At 43.5% G+C, this 19558-nt stretch overlaps 1 protein-coding gene across 3 annotated transcripts in view; it reads right to left on the bottom strand.

The window, feature by feature from the left end:
* LOC103140041 (disabled homolog 1-like) overlaps positions 1–19558 on the bottom strand; it is a 62249-nt gene that overhangs the window by 24572 nt on the left and 18119 nt on the right. For all 3 annotated transcript variants that reach the window (XM_016672882.1, XM_016672883.1, XM_016672881.1), the window contains exons 2-3: positions 13881–14511; positions 997–1136 (exon numbers count right to left, since the gene is read on the bottom strand). In XM_016672882.1, the coding sequence (XP_016528368.1) occupies positions 997–1136; positions 13881–13950 (210 nt within the window). In that variant the 5' untranslated portion in view covers positions 13951–14511. The remainder of the gene's footprint in view (positions 1–996; positions 1137–13880; positions 14512–19558) is intronic.

The raw sequence follows: 19558 nt of genomic DNA, 5'->3' as shown, positions 1-19558 counted from the left end.
GAACATGTCTTTGGTACACTGTAGTGTATTTTCTTGAACCTGTTATTAGTTAGGTCAAGATGCTCCAAGTGAGCCACATAGTTAAAATCTGGCACCATCTCCTATAATAACTTTGAATTCATTTTCGGTGTGGCTTAGAAAAAGAAAAAAAAAATGAATTATTTATACTGCTAAACATGCGCTTCTTATATGTTTAAAGCAAATGCACAACCACTTGCACTGATTCTTACCATGGGGCTGGATTTGACCTGATTCACTTTGCAACAATCTGCAAAGAACACTAGCCTGCTATAACGTTATCTGGGTCATGTTATCGCAGTTCGCACACGTGCCACAAGTGGAGCAGCACGGACTTTGTTGTAAAAATAGCAGTCAGTGAGTGACACGAGAAAACACGGAGGAGACAGACTAATTGGGGGTAAGTTGGGGGGAGCTGGGGCTTCGGGGGTTACAGGGGGGTGGGGTGGATTTTTCTACTTAAGTCATACACAGCTCAAAGCGTCTCAGGATGCGGAGCCAGTTTGCCTCGGAGGTCACAAAAGAATATTTGCGCGAATTAATGCGAAGGGCTTTGAGCTACGCTAAACTTAAAACAGCTAACTAGAAGAGGACTGAAGTGGAGGGACGCCACGGTTCGGTGCCAAGCGAACCTCAGTAGCTGTTTGGTTTATTTTTTTATATACTTCAAAGAAAACAAAGAATTGATGTAGTTGGACCTTCCTGTGTTCCAGCAGGTCAGTCATACAGCTTCAGTGAGTCACACAGGAGAGGACAGCTCCCATGACTCACTCAAAAAAGACAATACAGTCATGCTCGAGCAAGCCTTTTCCAAATCAGACCGAGATGAGAACCTCAATGACGCACACACACACACGCACGCACACACACACACGCACGCACACACACACACACACAAACACACATACACACACACACACACACACACACAAATAGATGAAGAGAGAGAGAGAGAAAAACCCATAGAGAAGTTTTCACCTTCAGCTTCATCATGGAGTCCTGGCACAGCTTGTCCCCGCGCGCGGCCGTCACCTCATCAATCCCAATCAGCTTGGCCTTGTAGCGTACGCCATCTCCACGGAAACGCTTAATAAGCCCCGCCTCCGTGCGGTCCTGACCTGCAGTGAGAGAGTTTAAAAAAAAAGAGGAAGAAAATCCCCAAGACAAAGATCAGAAAATGAAACTGAGGGAGTGAATACTGGAAATTAGGATGTGTGAACTCACTTCAATTTTGACGGCGTTTAGCGTCACGCCACGTTGGCGCTAGCATACTGTGTATATGCATGTGTGTGTGAGTGTGTTCACTTGTATAAATATTTATGGAAAAGGAAATGCAGAGTGAATAGCAAATTAAACGCGACGAGAGAAAAGACGAGGAGAAGATTGAAGCTGAAATTAGAATGAAGTTGGGCAAAGCGGGTGGACGAAATGGGAAAATGCCGGGAAACGCTGACAACACTACCGCGAGCTATTATATCACTCAGTTAGGCATTGAAAAACAAACAAATAAAAAATAAAAACGGAGGCTGGGAGGGGGATTATGCTGGGGGTGTACTCACTCCTTTCCTGCACCCATGTCCCGTGGTTCCTATGGGTGCTATTGCTGGTGACAAACCAGCCTGACTGGTTCCTATTGAGAGGAATTATCTCGGTCCAGCGCTCACCCACAATCCGCCGAAGCCCTCCCCACGAGACGGATGCCGGGTGGCGGCGGCACGGCGGTGGGAAGGGGAGGGCTGTCACGAGTGTGTGGCTGGATGGCCTCAGGCTTTCCACTGACATCCTCTCCACCTCGGCGCTGAATATTCTGTCTCCGCTGCCGTCCTGACATCTCCTTGACACCGACACCTTTTTTCTCATTTTGTCACCGCGCAGTCTGCCGACGCGCCGTTTTGATTACATGCGGAGGCGAGCCTTGGGCGCTATCTCGCACGTCAAAAATGTATACCAACCCCTCATAACCTCGTTTGGGAGAAGTGGGGTAAAAAAAAAAAAAACAGGGAGACGGCGGAATTTCAAATTAAGGATACCAGCAGCACCTCGGAGAGTTTTAACAGTTTAGGGCCTCTTCGTCTCTCAAAATCTAGGTCACGAGACCATCCTGTACATCAGTTAGCTGCACCCTTAAAGAGGCTTGCTAATCCATGCACATGAAGTTGAGAAGGTAGAACATCCTCAGCAGCAACTCTCGGGCTCCACTCCAAGACTGCGTTACAGCAAAATGAGCTTATTCCACCCAAAACTGACTTTATTATCAACTATGTCGTATCAAACCGTTGGGAAATTCTTCTTCCAAGCCACGCATTTTCCAAAAGGAAAATCAGAAAATAGCACGGAGCAAATTAAAGGGCTCTCGTGCAAAATGGAAGAAGACGAAAAAAAAAAAGCTCAAATGAAAGTGCACGTCCTCTCACTTATTCATGAGACCACAATCCTCAACAGATGGGGGAGGGTTTGATGATGGCTCAGTCATTACGGTCTCTAAGTGAACGTCGAATCTGGGTCTGATTCAGAGTCGCTCCTCTGTTCCGAACTCATCCAGCGGATCAATGCTGACTGCTGCTGTTCGTCCTGTCTTCCACCTCATAAAAAATAAAAAACTTCTCTGTTTTGTCTGAGGGAAAGTTCTCAGCTCAGGGCTGTTTCTGTGTCAAAATTATCTTCTGGAATTCTGATCCAAAGGTTTTAGCTTGGCTATTTTGAAACGGTAACACCAATAAGGTCTTGGTAATGAAGGCCTTTATGTTTTCTTTGGAAGAAGATGCATCTGCCTTAGACTTCCACTGTAGACATGCTGGGAATACAGAGAGTCGTGGTCACATCTGGAACACAATTATTACTTATTCCAAATTGCCGTAGCTATGCTCACTGCTACTGTCAAGAGTCTTGGGAGATTTCCATATGGTGGTTTCATCAATTTTGGAAAGTAACATCCATCTTTTGCCTGTTTTGTATAGCAATCAGTGCATTATAAGCCTGGCGGGCCACCAGGCTTTACATGCCCCCCCACCAGGCTAAGCATAGTTTATTTTAAATACACCAGTATAAAAAACTATTTTTTTTAATACTCCAGTAGCAGTGACAGCATTGACGGATTAAGCTAGGTCTATAGTTGACGTGATGGACTGGGCGCAAGGTGGTGTGCACCAATTGTGTCATCCTTCCTACCCGTTGGCCTCACATGCTATTATTTCCAAATTCGGATTCCTGCTCATACACCTACAAATTTTGGTAACTTTTACCTTTTTATTTTCTTAACACAAACACAGAGTGTTAAGAGGACTGGCTTAGCATCCCTAACACTGGGCCTAGCAGGTTTTCTGGGGGAAACCCTGAGGAGTATTTTGTTTGCATCTCCTGACTGATACCTTTTAATGGTTATATTTTGTAACCTCACTGGAAACTATGGCATGAGGTAGTAGAGGATGCAAATGTCAAGCAAATATTGACTAGGACGGCCAAAGTTTATCTCTGATTCAACAAATTCACCAGAAATGGTGACAGGTGTAAACTGAATAAGCCCAAATGCTGGAGTTCAATCTAAAGGCCTTTCAAGAAAGTATTAGTTACAGAGTGTCCACACTTGCAGCGTCACTACAGCAGCTTTTTTTTTTTTATTATTATTATTCTTTGACTTTTTCCTCCTGTACAGATTTTTTTTCCCCCCAGTTGAATTGTACTGGACATGTGTTGCATCAATCATGGGAGAGGTTTTGGAAATTATTTATCAAGATCTCAAAACCTGGAATTTTAACACTTTTGAGACTGGCGGTACGTCGAGCCTCTGCCGTGCACGGAGCAGCCCCAGTCGGACGTCGACGTTCAGGATCCATCGACGGACTGTATAAGAAAAGCAGCAGGCGCCCGGGAGACGTTTCTGCTGCGAGGATCGCTGTTGTTCAAACCAACCCTCCTGCTGTATCTACAGTCTATTCACACGACGTTGTGGGCTCTCTCGCCTGATCTTCCTGATTCACTCGCTCTGTAATGTAATGCAAAATGCATGCTGCTCCACTTGCATTTTAAATACAATCGGCCCAATTCAGCGCCGCTCTCTCAAGATGAGCTCCAACCAGATGCTCCATGCCATTTTGTTTCTTTACAAGCAAGCGTGCCTTTCACTCATCCCACCCTCCACCCGCCAAATGATACTTCTGGAGAGATTTTGAGGTTAACGCACAGATAGATGCTCATAAAAAAAACAACAACAAAAAAAAACGCAGGGCTTGCACAGGGAACGAGCGTCTCGAGTCGGCGCATGGCGTAACTCTGGTGCTACGTGCTCCGGGTTCAGATCGAGAGGAGCGAGCGTGCTGTATTTTGAAAACTAAAGAGCTGAGGGGCATGCTGTTTCATGTTGTTGCACTCTGTCAGATCGAAGAGGTGAGGAGGAGAAGGTGTGTGTTTGTGTGTGAGCGCTCGTGAAGGGAGGTGACACACACACACACACACACACACGTATATATATTCTTCAGGCTTTCTGGAAGGCCAGAGCTGAACGGCCCTCACAATGATTTTGCTCGTGAAGAAAGAGACTGGAGATTTGTCTGACAGAGAGTTGCCTGCTGCATGCAACACCGCACACTGGCGGTCAGAGTCCTGCTGTTCTGACGTGCATGCACAGGGCAAAAGTATTCATACCCCAGCTTTTCTGTGTTTTTTTTATATTTTTTTTTTTACATTTATACCAATGCAAACCGAAACGTCAGTGGATTTTATTGGGATTCTATGTGATACACCAGAACAGAGGATTTTTAAAAGTGTGAAGTGATTTTTTTTTGTCACTTTATTTGTTTTTCTATGTTGAGGAACGTCTCTCCCGGTTTGGGGTTTCTAGGCACCGACATCTTCGCCCGTTCTTTTTACAATATGTTATAAACTCAGTGAAACTGGAAGGAAAATATCTCTGAACCGCAAATTTTTAAGTCATACTTCAGATTTTCAATTCAGTCCAAGATCTGAACTTTGACTGGGCCATTCTAACACATGAATAAGATTTAATTAAAGGTCTGGCTGTACGACCGGGGTCCTGCTCTGCTGTAGTGACGGGAAGTCCGGCTCTTTTCAGAGAAGAACAAGAAATAATTATCCGTAGTATTTTATGGCTAATTTGTGATTTCATGTCTATTTTATATTATCACGTCAATGCATTTGGTTCAGTAATACAATATTGAAGGCAAAAGTATATTTATGTATTCTACGTTCTCTACGTTGTGTCCTCTGTCATACTTCAGATAAACAAATATCCAGAACCCCGGATTCAAAGATTGAGGTCAAACCTAATTAGTCTTTACATAAAATCTATATGTGAAATATATAGACTTTGTACTTATGTTTTCATGACATTGTAGGCCGTAGCATTCATTGCAATAGACATTATAAAACATATAAAAATATGAGTTAGGAATAAAAAAGCTTTTTCCCCTTTAAGAGGGGTAAAAATGAGTTTAGTCAATATTTTATTATTTTGGCTCACTAGAAAAAAAAATCAGGTTTGAAGTAAAATGACAGATGTGCAGCAACATTTAGTTAGCTCAGATGTGTCATGTACTCATGGACATTAATTATTGAGGTTGTCCTGTTGCAGAACAGTTTGTGGCAATGTTGCCTTGCAGCAAGGTCCTGGGTTCAAATCCCAGCCTGCAAGGAGTTTGCATGTTCTCCTGGTGGATGTGTGGGCTCACTCCGGCTTCCTCAGTTCAAAAATATGACTGTCAGGTCAGCTAATCTCTCCAAGTTGCATGTGCCCTGCTTTTTGGCCAGTGATCGCTGGACAAAAGGCACCGGCCAACCAGCAATCCTTTACGGATAAGACTGTATAGACAATGGATGGATGGTTAGTTCTGACATCCAGTTCTCCCATCTGAAGTCCATAAAGTTACCATGGTATTCCTTGGTGTCTTTGATGCTTTTTGTTTCACTAAAGTTCCCTAACAAGCCTCTGATATCTTAGAAATAGTTGGATTTACACAGGAGGACGATATTCTGAATAGTTGAGTCCTGAAGGTTCGTTTAGATTTCATCTGTCGATATCAGAATGCTAATCCTAAGTACGAACTATTTTAGATTGGTATTCATGAAAAAGATTTGAAAGACGACACGTCATAATCCATTTGGTACATAATTGCGTGCTAGATTTGGTTGGTTTCCAACAAGCAAATCCCATTGAAAAACATTGATATTTGTAGTTGTCAGGTGGGGGACAAAAAAAGCCCCGATCCCAACTCTTGCTTAGCAGAAGTTCCTCTTGCCCTCATGTCTTAAGACGATGACAGAAACTGGAACACAATGAAGTGAAGTTTTCAAAAATTCAGCTCAAGTCAACAGGATGTCAGAGGGTTTCAAATGAAACATTGTCATCCCCTACCTGATACTGAAGCTGCGCTCCAGGACCACAAAGGGAACATTTACTGTTCGCCATGGTCCGTACCGTTTCGGAGCCCGTCTCTGAATGGGTTTCCTTGTCACAGTAGAACGGGGACAGCGAAGGCACAGATGGTAACAGATGGAGAGTCAGAAGTGCCCCTCCAGATATAAGGACTTGGCAACAGGGACGTTTTTGTTGGGGATGCAAGCATCGAGGCAGGTTAACCTCGGAACCTTTCTAAGAGCGTCTCATGGTGTCCGCGCCGCCCCCCTCCCACCCCTCCCATCTGGCAGGACGCACAGCACACCATCCTGTTTTAATTCATTACCACGAAAGCTGCGACGGTTACAATTATTTCCCGTATCTCAGCACAGAAGATTTCATATTTTATGAAAGAAGAAGGAAAAAAAACAGAGAAAAGCAACACAAGGTAAGCCCTATCGGAGCAGATGCCTATAAGACGCGGTAAAGAAAACGAATATCCGAGAATAGAAAATCTGTCCCCACCATCTGCCTCCTCCATGTGCACGGCATAACTCTTGTAGGCCTCAGCAAACACACGCAAACGCATTTGCTGACACTAACAGCAGCTGATGTTCCCTCATTCAACCGCACCGACGACGTTAAAAATGAAGCACAGTATTGAAGTTCTTTTGTACCCGGCGGTGGTGGAAGAAGTTCTGGGTTTGTAAAGGTGAGAACAGCAAGTAAATTCTCTTCAGAGTCGATAGGTCACCGACTGCCAGCTGAGTACCGTGCTCTGTGCTGACGGGTGTTGGTCGAGAGCGGGCTTTGGATTAGAGCGCCACAAGGCTGTTATTTTACCTGAATAAATGGCGGGTAGTGAAGGAAATAGCTGGTTATGGGTGTTTTGTTCATGTGTGGGGAAACTGGTGCTCCGTGTCTGTTACAGCCATGACCTTTCCACTTGAAACGCCTACAGGAAGGAACATCTTACCTAGATTCAGGCAAGTTCTGATAGAAAAGTAAAGCTGCTCAGAAATCAATAACAAAGCGTTCACATCAGCTTCTGTGACTTTTGGAGCAGGTCAGGCGTTTCACTTTGCTCCAGGTGTTTCAGTTGAAAAGGTCTCAAGGTTAAAATTAAAATAAATATCAATACATATTTAAATACTAAAGGCACAGTGAAGTAAAGGTAAAGAAAAAAAAAACATTTTCATTCTTGAAGAGGACATGCAAAGTTTTCATGGAAAGGCACTAAGCTCAGTTAAATCCAGCCATAGTTTTTGTTTCAGTTTTCAATTTCCCTGTTGTCATCCTGCCACACTGAAAAATATATTTTACTGAGGTCTGAAGATGAGGAAACAAAGACATTGTTATAGAACATCAGGTTTGGTCTAATTTTTTACAGTATTTGTCTGTTTTCATGCAGTCTTGTTGTGAATAGGGCACATGTACTGGGATCAAGGACGTGGAATTACTAATGTTCTGCTCCATTTGACGTCACCGTCTCAATTTATTTATTTAGTTATTCCAGTTTAGATGTCAGTTTTGTTCATGATTTATCCCCAGGTGAATGATTCTGTTGCTGTGGAGATCATGGAGGAAAATATTTCAACAGCCACAAAAATAACCCATCACCACCTGGCTTATCTGGTGACCAAATTATGGATGCAAGACCTGACAAGGCATTTCTTTTTCTTGTTTCACATCTTCACATGCTACAGTAACAGAAAGTCATGGGAGAGGTGAAAAACTCTGAGGCTGCAGTGCTAACATATCAAACTCTATCTAACATGCAGGACGCAGTAAGGCGAGAAGCTTCAACAGTCAGTTGTCCGAAAAACAACATGCCCTGAGCATCTCCTTCCGCCAAAGTTTGCACTTTTCAAAAACAACACATATAAAGTTGCTAATCCTGACTTGGACAGATTACCATCGTAAATCTCTGAGCAAAACCACCGAGGTGGTAATTTAGACATTACACTGACGCATTCGGTTGTCATTGGACTGACAGAGGAGAGCAGAGCAGGTGTGAACGGGGCTTTTACTGCATGACAAATGACTAGTGAATTAATCTGCCCTCTCCATGCATTTCTGATTGGTCTCAGCAATCAGAAATGCACGTGGCTCTACAAAGTCCCGGAAAAGTCGACGGGGCGTGCTCAAAGCGTGGATGGCACAAGCCCGTCCTTACACAGAGATTCGGCTTGAAAATGACTATCATTCCTGAGGTCTGTCTGGATTTTCGTCACATTCTACCTCTGTACCAAAAAGAGACGGTTCACAATGTTTCAAACGCGGTGCTGCTGAAAGGTTGGAACAGTTCACATCTGAGCAACAGTAAATAGGAGTCTGAAGCAAATGGCTATTGCTTCAGAGAGGACAAATCATCTCCATCATGTTGACACCGGCTTCTCCACCGCATGTAACCCATGACCTGCTAACAACCTTTTAAAAGATTCTACTTTACAAGTTCTGAACGCTCGCTTTAAGAGCAGAGCAGCAGAACACGAGGAAGGCGGACAACCCAACTTCAGCAGACAATGTAAAAAAAAAAAAAAAACAGGCTTTCATCTGACATGCTGCCTCAGTGTCTGGTCAGCTCGTTATCTCCGTCTTCCTCTGGTTTGTCCTTTTTTTTCTTTTTTTTGAAACGTTTCTTGTGCACAGATTATAGTCGGAGAGCAACAGTTGCTATGGTGATAGTAAAGTCACACATGAAAGGAAGTTCTACGGACGTACGGACCGGCGCTTTAGCTTTTACAGAGCAGACGTGGCCGCTGTGCGTCCCCGGTGCGAGAGAGCGTGTCCAGCACCACGTAAACGTTCCGCGCTCATCTCAGGCCCATTAGAATTGCATGAGAAGTAAAGAGAGGGAGGCGGAGGGGGGGAAAAAAGCAGCACATGATGCATTAGAGGATCCGGCTGGAATCTATATTTAGCCATTAGCTGGAAACGCCATGAACAACAAAGCTAACGTTAAATCCATCAGCTATCAGGACTGGGTAATTACTCACTGCTGAGAAGTATGCTACTCTGTCCTAGCTTCTTTAAGGACGCTTTGTCAGGGACGGCTAAGCCAGGATTTTCTTTTTCTTGGTGGGATGCCACTGTTATAATTTGTGTTGGATGGAAACTGAAGAACATTTACACCCCACAGCTGGGTTATTTTTCCTTCCCCTAATCTCTACATTATGTCTGTCACTGATGATTTCAGTAGAGATGCACCAATCCGATATTAATGTCTGTGTCGGACCGATGTTGGAAAAAAAAAACTGAACTTCTGACTGATGCATTGAAAGTATTGATAACTGGATTTGATAATAATATTATAAATATGGATGGATAAATGATAAATGATAATATTGATGTTTTGAGACCATTTTCAAGTAATAGATTGGTGTAGAGTGATTCAAAACCTTTGGCCAAATCAATAATAGGATATGTTACCATAATTAACACTCTTGTCCTTCGCAGCCTCCAGACCTAGACAGTGTAGAAAAGCCGCAGTTTGAGCTGAAGACTATGGATCAAAAGATTAATCGGGTCTCCAGTCCAGAGAGAAGGTACAAAGAGGTCAAGGGTCAATCTCTCTATATGTTCCAACCTGTTGACATGAAACTGTAGAAAAATGCTGCCTTAAAAGGCAGGAGGATCTCTACAAGACGTCTTCATAAAGAGAACCAGTTATTGTGCACCCAACTGAATTTATTAAAATAGCAATTTTTTTTTTTTTTACATATCTTCATTGTCAAATTGTTCACATTTTTGTAAGTTTACAGAATTTTACGTTTTTCGCCTACTGCATTTGGGGCCAACATGACAAATATATTACTTGAAAATGGTCTCAAAACATCAATATTAAAGTTTATCGCGATAATTCCTTGGGACGATTTATCATCCAGCAAAATTTGTTATTGTGGCGGGATTATTGCTGCTAATGGTAAAAAAAGATAACACTTTTCTGTGGCTTTGACACATTTAGAAAATAGATGCGTCTAAATGTCACAATCTCTACCTTCTGTCTTTTGCACAGAAGAGCAACGGGACCCAACAACACTGAAGCTTCTATAATTCCTATAATGTTTTACATGGGAAAAAAAAAACCTGCTCCCCAGTGACTCAGCATGTACAGAAAGAGAACAAGTCTCACACTCTGAGACAAACCTGCAGACAAAGTTGCACAGCAAACTGGGACATGCGTTGTTAAAGACATTACTACCTTTCTATGGCTTTCCAACGACTCTCAACCATTTAGCAATTTTCTTCTGTCAGCAATTGAACGTTCTGAAGTTTTGGGAGTATACTTTCACAATTTTATTTTATTTTTTTTTTAGATTGCTGCCTTTATTTGAAGAGACTAGCCTTGAGAGTTGTCATGAGGTCGGGGAAGTCAGAAAGCATTAAGATGCACATTTACCTCAGGTTGGTTTTGGCTTTGTTCTCGACACATTTAGACAAGAGCAGAAACAAAACTTAGTACATCACAGCAGTCTGCAGTTTTTAGTGATGACTTCATATTAAAGGTTAAAAGCTATCCAAACCAATCTGACCGTAACTGAACAAGTAATTGCCCCCTACGCCCGATAGCTGACTGTTTCATCCCTGACAGCTGCCACCAACCCTTTGTGATTAACTAGCCACAGATTTTGTCCACTTGTTTTCACAGATGTGTTTTAATTCAGCCACACTGGTGGATTTTAAAGCATGAACAGCCCGTTTAAGGTCACGCCGCAGCATCTCCGTCCAATTCAATCAGAGGTAGGGTTACTGGAGTCCTTTGCGCCGCTGCATGACCTCATTTGCACTCAAGGTCAAGGTCAAAAACTAACATCCAGACATTTTTCATCTGACTTTTCTGGTAGAGCACAAAATCACAGCGAGCGGTCCGAACCAGGAAAAGCTGCAGCCTGGTTCTGTTTAAGTGTCTCCTTGATTCTGCACATGGCTGTAATCAGGCCTGGGTGTTATAAATGAAACTGATTAATTACGGTTTATTCATTACTAAACAAGAAGGGTGGTGTATTTTAAACAGATAGATTTCCCGCCACTTGTTTTCAACATGCGTTTGATGTAGTAGAGGGACTCGATTAAATTTTTTTAAATAGAGTTAATAACTGCAGGGTCTGTAATTAATCACATTTTAATCAAAAACTACATATCAACATAATAAGAAACATTTTCAATTCAAACACCCATTTTACTGCTAAATTATCTAATAAATGTAGGAGTTTAGCAGCAAATATATTTCTTGTATTTAATCCATTATTTAGGTTATTCAACCATCAGATTGATGCAAGGTGCTATTCTACAGATTCCAAGGTTCATGGAACCTCTTTTAAAAAATCCTTTAGAAATGTGAACTTAGGACGCTGAAGTTAGCGCGGGGGGCATCCGCAACAAGTTTAGCATTGGAATCCTTTGCTGGGCCTGAACTTGTTGTTTTAGCACAGATTGAAAACAACAATAGTTTTTTTCAGCGTCCCGTCAGGTTATTTTTAGCTGACCAAGAGAAATGTCGTCCATCGCTCACGCGTCAGATTTACAGAAATGAGAGTATACAAATGGTCTGGCTGGAATCTTTCTATGTAAAAAAAAAAAAAAAATCAATCAGTTGTTCAAATTATAATGCGTTAAAATCTATGCAAGTAACCAAAACTGACATGTTAACATCCTGGCTGTAGAAAAGTGAAAAAAAGACAAAACTATATATGAGGCAAACACTTTTTCACACCACTGTACATTCCATATGTCAGACTTCATAGCGTCCTTCACCTAAAAGACATCTGGAATCACCACGCGGCTGAACCCACATATCCATCTGCATAGATATATTCTGCATGCAGACCCAATTCTACTTCATATAGATCTAAATCACCTCTTCAGTGCTGGTGATGGTTCCTGGAGGGCGTGATTAACATGTTAAAGCCAGAGGCTGATACTCTTTGCAGATAGTCCCCGTCTCCTGAGCCGTCTGGCGGCCGCTCCCCCTCCTCTCCACTTAACTCAAATCGATGGGCCCTCCTCCAGCCGAGCTATTTATCAGAGCGATCCGACAGAACTCGTGAAACAGCCACCAAGGACCTGGCCCCCATGACCTTGTTACTGCAAACTCACAGTAGCCGAAACCCACTGAACTACTATCTGCAGCGGCTTTGTTTCATGGATGGAGAGGTGAGGGGGAAAGACTGCAGGATGAAGAAGTGAAAGGCAAACTCTGAAGCTCCTGCTGGTTCCGTCGACCTCAAAGACGATCCCGCTCTCTGTAGCGCTCTGCGTCTTCCTGCTCAAAGCCAATCCAATCCCGGTTCAAGCTTTCAGCGCGCAGAGGATGCCTCTTCCAATCAGATCACTTATGCCGTTCGCCGCGGCGACATGGTGTGAATTACCCTGTCCGTGACACCTGAATCACTGTGCCGCCAAACCCTGGGGCTACGTGGGGATGGCTGTTACTACATCTGGATCCCCGAGATGAGACACGAAGGCTCTCAGTGGACCTGGCTGAGTGGCGGCTTCTTTTCCTCCATGTCTGATGTTATTTAGCTCCATCCGTAACAAGGTGCAGGGTTATCTTCACTGTCTGCCAGACTAGCAAAAACAGCCAGTTTATTGCAGACCTGTTTCTATTCCTAATAGTTTTACGCCCATCCGAAAAGAACTGCCATAAGCTGGATATTTTTTATGCATTGACAGTCCAGACATTGTTAATTGATGAGATGAGACAGGTGGAGAAAAAAAAGGAGGAAAAACTACATATCTCTTCAAACCCTGGATGTCTGTTTTTAACCACATTTTCACATTTACAGAAGGTATTAGATATGTTTCCATCCAATTGTCATACGAGTCAGTCGCAACGTTTCAAATATTGTATAACAATTGGATGGAAACATAAGTTGCTCTTCCATTGACTGTATAATGGTGTAATTTTACATTTCAAAAATAAACTTGCTTAAAGGAAATACGTCCATTTTGAAAAAACTAGTATTTTTGATAAAAAGTTTTGGTGCTAGGAAGAGACATGTACTCAACAACTGGATGCTGCCACTGGTGCAAACCACAAAGAAGAAGACAACATGAAGTGGTAGGAGGGTGATGGAGGATGATGGAGGATGATGGTGCGTCACATTCTAAAATGTTTTTAATTTTGTTTCTTATTGAATGGAAACACATCAATTGTGAATTGTTGTTTTCCAGACATTGGTGAAATACTAAAACTTTTGTAATGGAAATGTAGCTATAGCTACTGATTGGAAAAACATCAGAATCTTGAGTTTCAGTCACAGGTCAGGAACAGTCATTGAAAAAAAAGTTGCTTGTTTCCGGTCATAAGTCAATTTCTTGGTTCACCTGCAGTCATAACCGTGTGTGTGAGGTCAAAATGTACCCAAGACCTTTCCTTAATGCCTCACCCAATCAGGGCCTCTAATAATGCCTCGGTCCGTTTATCCATCTCATGCTTCATCATGTACTACTAAACAGACACCAGCCTGTTAACGAAACTTAAAAATTGTTCTGTTAGAACCGAACGTACCTCTGATCCTCCTGGACTCCTTTCGCTGGCTGGTTTTGACACCCGACTGGACCTCGGCCTCTGCTGACATCCTCCACCGCTGAGTCCCTTGTCCTGCTCACAGCAGATCCACCATGAGTTTAGCAGCGCACTCGCTGACCCCCCTCGAGCTCCCGGTATTCGATTCGCCCTCCGTCGGCTCTCCGTGTTTCTCACAGCCGCTCTTTGGTATGGATAATCTCAGTCAAATCCATGGCGACGTGTCTGCTACTCCTCAACAAATGAAGATCCGGCGTCAACAGATGCGCCCCGTCACTGCTGGTCCGCGGCGTTTGAGCGACGCCGGGCAAAACATCGAAGAGCCGATTGAATTATGAGCCGAACGATCCTCTGGAGGGGAGGCTTCAGATCAGATCTGACATCCTCCGGAGAGCACCCGAGTTCTCTCAGTGAAGGTCAAGTATCACATGGTCTCCACTGTTGCTCTTTACGAAGGTTCACCTATTGCTCAGGAGCGATCCCCCTGGGGGAGACTTGCAACACTGATTGAATCAAATATTGTTCTTCAGAGCAGGTCAGAAGTGGATATTATTCTTTGTTGGAGCACTTCAGATGCGGGTTGGCAGCCCATCACAGTCCGTAGCTCTCAGCACTGCAAGGAGACGGAGATGACAAATGTTAAGCTAAAGGTGGTTAAAAATTAAAATGACACATGCCCCCTTGTTCACTCATTACAGTGCTAACGCATGAAATGGTGGGCAGCAATTTAACAAATCAACAAAGATGTTATTATCTCTTCTGGATCATCAATCCTTAATGAGCGTGCAGCTAATGCTCGCTGCTGTAGCGGCCACCCATGAAGAAGACCTCTGGTGAAATATTTAACACTCTCACTTTATGTACTGCTCATGAGTAAATACAGAATAGCAAACCATGACCGGCGCTGCTGTTGCACGCAAAGCAAATTTTCGGAGGATGGACTGCTAATGGGTCCAACAGCAGGAGAGGAGGGGAGAGGCTGTTTCAAAGCAAACGGCGGCGGCATCACTGCTGGCACCGTGAACTGGAAACCCCCGCATTGTTTTTTAATGCCCTTGAATCATCCGCCGCTAACACGGGCCAAGCCGTGCCAAGCTGGCACCGCGGCCGCCGCGGCTTCGGTTGGCGAGTCGAGGTGCCATTGTCGGGGAAAGAGAGGACAGAAAAGAAAGCGGACACTGGGAGTAGCAGGGAGTTCATTGTCATGTCTGACATTGTGTGACATTGTGATGGCGACATTGTTGGAAGTTTGTTTCCAAGACCCTCGTCAGTTTCCCCCTCAGAAAGACTTCTGGAAACGGCCATGACAGGAAGGACAGACACCAGGGAAACTGAAGGCACCAAAGAGCGGCCTATCAGAAGACCTTTCATTCAGTCATGGACAAAATATTATAAAAGTCATCACTTCTAATATCAAATTAGTCTGAAAGTAAAATTCAAGTGAAAAACAAGAGATTGCTGCAAAAAACACCAAGAATTTTTGGTCCAGTTTCTAGTGCAAATATAAGTACCGTATATATATAAATACATTAGCTGCTTATTTCACTTATAACATGGGAAAATGATTTGTTATAAGTGAAATAATCTGTCAATGAAACTAGTACTTCTTTGTCAATATTATTGACTTTATACAAGCTGCTATATCTTGCTGAAAAGTTACCTGAGTTAGTTTTGTGTTATTTCAAGTGTACAATCCTTTTTTAAATCAGAACTCATAAAAAAAGGACAGAGAGGGAAGTGAAACAAATTTTCAATGAGCTGGATGTGTTTTACATGCAACAACAATTTCCTGTATTCCTTTTATGTCTGAACAATAAACTCAGGCAAAATTATATATATATAAACATCCTGGCCTCACTAAAATCTCCAATAACCGTCCTGTTATCTGATGAACTCTGAACTGGAGATGAACTTTTGGGCTGCAATTCTAATTCTAAATCTAACTTTAACATCATATTTACAAATGATGACACTACCACAACCACAACCCTTTATTTAAAATATCAACAAAGTTTTGCGCACATTTGTAATGGCCGACTCAGATCAACAAGGGTTGGAGATAAAGTTTGAGAAACGAGGTTGACATGATTTATGCATATGAAGAGTAAGGATAGTGAACATATTGGACAAAAAGAAGAGAGCTCTAAGATGATGTGAATAAGAACATGTGGTGGTGAGACAAAGAGGAACGCTCGATGAAACCCGTTGAATCGACCTACAAAGCGACCGGCTGAACAACGAAGAAATGAAGTGGACTGTTTTGCTCAGACATGTTCCATTTTCTCCGTGAACAGCTGGTAACCGAGGATGACTCATCGCCACGAGTTACGGTTCGCATTCGTCCGACTATAGTGTCACAGTCCGCGTCCGCTCATGTCCAGCGGCGAAGGAGCAGTCTACCCCGAGAATCCGTCCCAGCAGACGAGGCATCGACGTGTCGGCGGACGGAGAGGTATTCTCCGTGTCACAAAGAACCTTATCAGAATGTAATTTTCATTACCAATGAGAGAGATATGCCTGATTGTATTAGAGCGAGGAGCGACTTAATGTGATGTATGGCTGCTTTTCAGAGCCAATGCTATCTAGGTCACCCAGACTCCCCAGTCTGCTCCGTGTTTTAACAGCTCCCACTGTCGAGCAGGATTTGGGTCAGAGTTAACGAGCATCACTCATTTTTCCAGCTTACTCTCAACTGTTAGGGGATGTCAAAAGAGCTCCCCACCCAATCCTGCTGCAAAAGTGGCCACTTATTTATTTATTAATTTTCTCTCACTTTGGCACCTCCTCTGTGAAGTGCAAAGGAAGCCCTCCTCGAGCAAAGTCGGTTTCGCTTCGCCTGGATATCCTCCGCTTCCTGCCGTCAGCCTGTTTCTGTTTTCATCTCCGTCTGGCAGAGTGTCTGAGACGATCCTGGGAGTTGTTTGCTTTCTGCTTCACTTAGAGCTCCTTCCCCTGCACACAGTTTACCGAACAAAAACAGGCATTTTGTATCTTGAACCTGACGCACGTCTTCCCAACCGTTGAGCGCATCAATCACTCTTGAGCACAAAGAGAGGGAACTTTTTTTCCACCAGGCCCGATTGTTCGGCGAGGGACTGATTATGTCATTAACGTACACGCCGTTCAATCAGGAATTTGCTTGACACGATGATTTTTGTTTGCGATTAAATAAAAACTAAGATTTTTTTTTTCCCTGCCCGCTTTGATTTACGTTGCCCGAGAAACAAAAGCGGATAATTAATGTCAATTATCTCCCTCCGGATGTCTCTGTGGATAGAGATAACTCATTAAGTGTGATCAGTTTTTCAATCATGTTTTTACTGCCTTCGCGATATAATGGGCAATCAACTGAGCGCAAGTTGATTCTTTTTTTCTTTTTTTTTCTTTTTCTTTCTTCAAATCAGATCATTCCGGAGTTTCTCCTTTCAAGCTGTGTCGTCGCGGCACAGTGACATCTCCTCCAGAGGCTGATTTTTAATAGACCCCACAATCAGCCTCATATTGTGAAACAAGCAAGCCTCGGTGCATCCTGCCACTGATGAGTAACAAAAGGTTGAACAGCCATCTATCACTGGATATGGCCAATTAAACCTCCGTTCGCCGCGGCCCCGGCGGACGCTTCAGGCCCGCGGATCACACACACGCGCCCGCGCTCTCCCAAGGATCTTTTCTGCCTTCTGCTCCAAGGCCGGCGTGGCCCCCGGGAAGCCGCTGGAGCATTATGCTCGACAGACAGACCGGCTCTGGCACCTCGCGCTGGTCATCTTCGTTACAAAATGCCTCCCAGCTCATGGACTGGGACAATCCTGTCACAACCTGGCCCGGCAGAGCCCCGTCTCCGAGCTGTGTTTCCTAGACTCACACGGCGGTGGCAGTCAGCGGCGTCCGTCAATGGAAGCAGCTTTTAATCTACTGTTGTGAAATAATTAATTTGGACCTTTATATTCTACCCGGCATAGCTTTTATCAGCCTCATAATCAAGAATAAGTTCAAGTCACTTGTAAGCGGCCTTACATGCGTCTAATTGCCATTAAATCCATGATAAGGTTAATGTGCCTTTGTTGAGCTAATTAGATTCCTGACTAGAGAGCGGTTGACTGGCATGAAGCTCTTTGTGCTAATGCGTCATTCTGTTACAATGAGAATCTACACTCCTTTCGGCATTCGGCCCTCATTTTACTGATACCCTTAAATAAAATCGAATGCAACCAATTGCCCTAGAGAAGCTACTGGTAGAAGATACTGATTATGTTGTTTGCTGCTGTGGTTTCTTGGTTTTGTTTTTTTTCTCTTTCTGCAGGTTTAGAGGCAGACTTGGTTTGTGCTCCCTCTATGCTTCTCTCGTCTACTCCCTTCCCCTTTTCCACACCTTTCTTCCTTTCATTTCTGTTACTCAGATTTTCTGAATGTAAATCTGGGACTCTGCCACTACCACGTTTTACCGTCGTAAAACACAATAAAGTAGCATAATACTGTGGGGACATTTTTCAGCAGCTGGCACAGAGAAGCTGGTGGAGACTTAAAACTCAGGGGACTGTTCACAATCCAGCAGGACAACCTCCTCATCATACCAACATGCAAAGGATTGTATTTATGTGCTGGGATGGTCCAGTCAAAGTCCAGGCTTGGATCATATTGAATATATGGAGGCAGAGTTTAAAATGACGTTGACAGATGTTCTCAGTACCTTAACCTCAGTCAGATTGGACAGCTACATGCCACACTTTTAAGCCGTTACAAGTAAAACAGTTTGAAAATCAAGTATTATTTTTTCCTTCCACATCATGATTATGTGCTATTTTGTGTAAAGTTTGTGGCTGCATCTAAAGAAAAAGTGGAACAAGTTTACGGGGTATATCTTGCATCTCCAGATAGCAGTGAAATTCTTTCTAAATTTTACATCAAACCTTTGATTTCTGGATCAATGCTGATGCTGAAATGTTGTAGTAGCAACCTCCCTTTCTCCTGGTATTCCTGTGAGAACTGCTGAGATCGTTCATGTGCGCCCCGTTAGGTCCGCCTCATTCTGACAAGATGGAGGACCTTTGACGGTCTAACAGTCAAGTCTACAGTCATGAAAGGTGGAGAGAAAGGAAAACAACAAACCATACAGTAAAACTGAACTGTATGCGCTGGAAGCACTCATTTGAGTCGAAAACAGCGCCCCTCGTTGCTTCAGGTTCACTGGGTGCAGCTGGGAAACTAAATAAGCAACGCCACGCAGTTGCTTTGCTGCGCTGATTTATGTCAGCACAGGCCTGGGAGCTGTGCACCCGGTTAGGATCGTCTTTAACATGGCAGCCCCTCACTGCCCTCTGAAGTGCTGCTGCAACAGCGCTTACCCAGATCAGCTGCAGGATAATCAGCACCTATTCACGCTGAAGCAAAAATCGGGGATAAGTAAGGGTTTTTTTTTTTCTCGGCTATATGACAGATATGAAGAGCTACGTTCCCTTTAGAGGCCTCGAGACACAAATAATGCAGCTTGTGTTGGAAGTTTGCATTAGACAGACTATAACAGACGTATTCAGGCTAATCTAGTGTCACCAGCTCCCTATGGTAGGAGCGCACAGCGGCGTGACAACAGGACCGGGCTTACAGCAGCGTTTCTAAGGGCTCCAACTCAAATTTAAGACTTTTAATCACCATCGTGAACAAAA

Source organism: Poecilia formosa, unplaced genomic scaffold (assembly GCF_000485575.1).
Source record: "Poecilia formosa unplaced genomic scaffold, Poecilia_formosa-5.1.2 Scaffold67, whole genome shotgun sequence".
Lineage (NCBI taxonomy): Eukaryota > Metazoa > Chordata > Actinopteri > Cyprinodontiformes > Poeciliidae > Poecilia > Poecilia formosa.
Note: the sequence above shows the minus strand (reverse complement) of the source record. Positions and strands in the feature narration are given on the sequence as shown.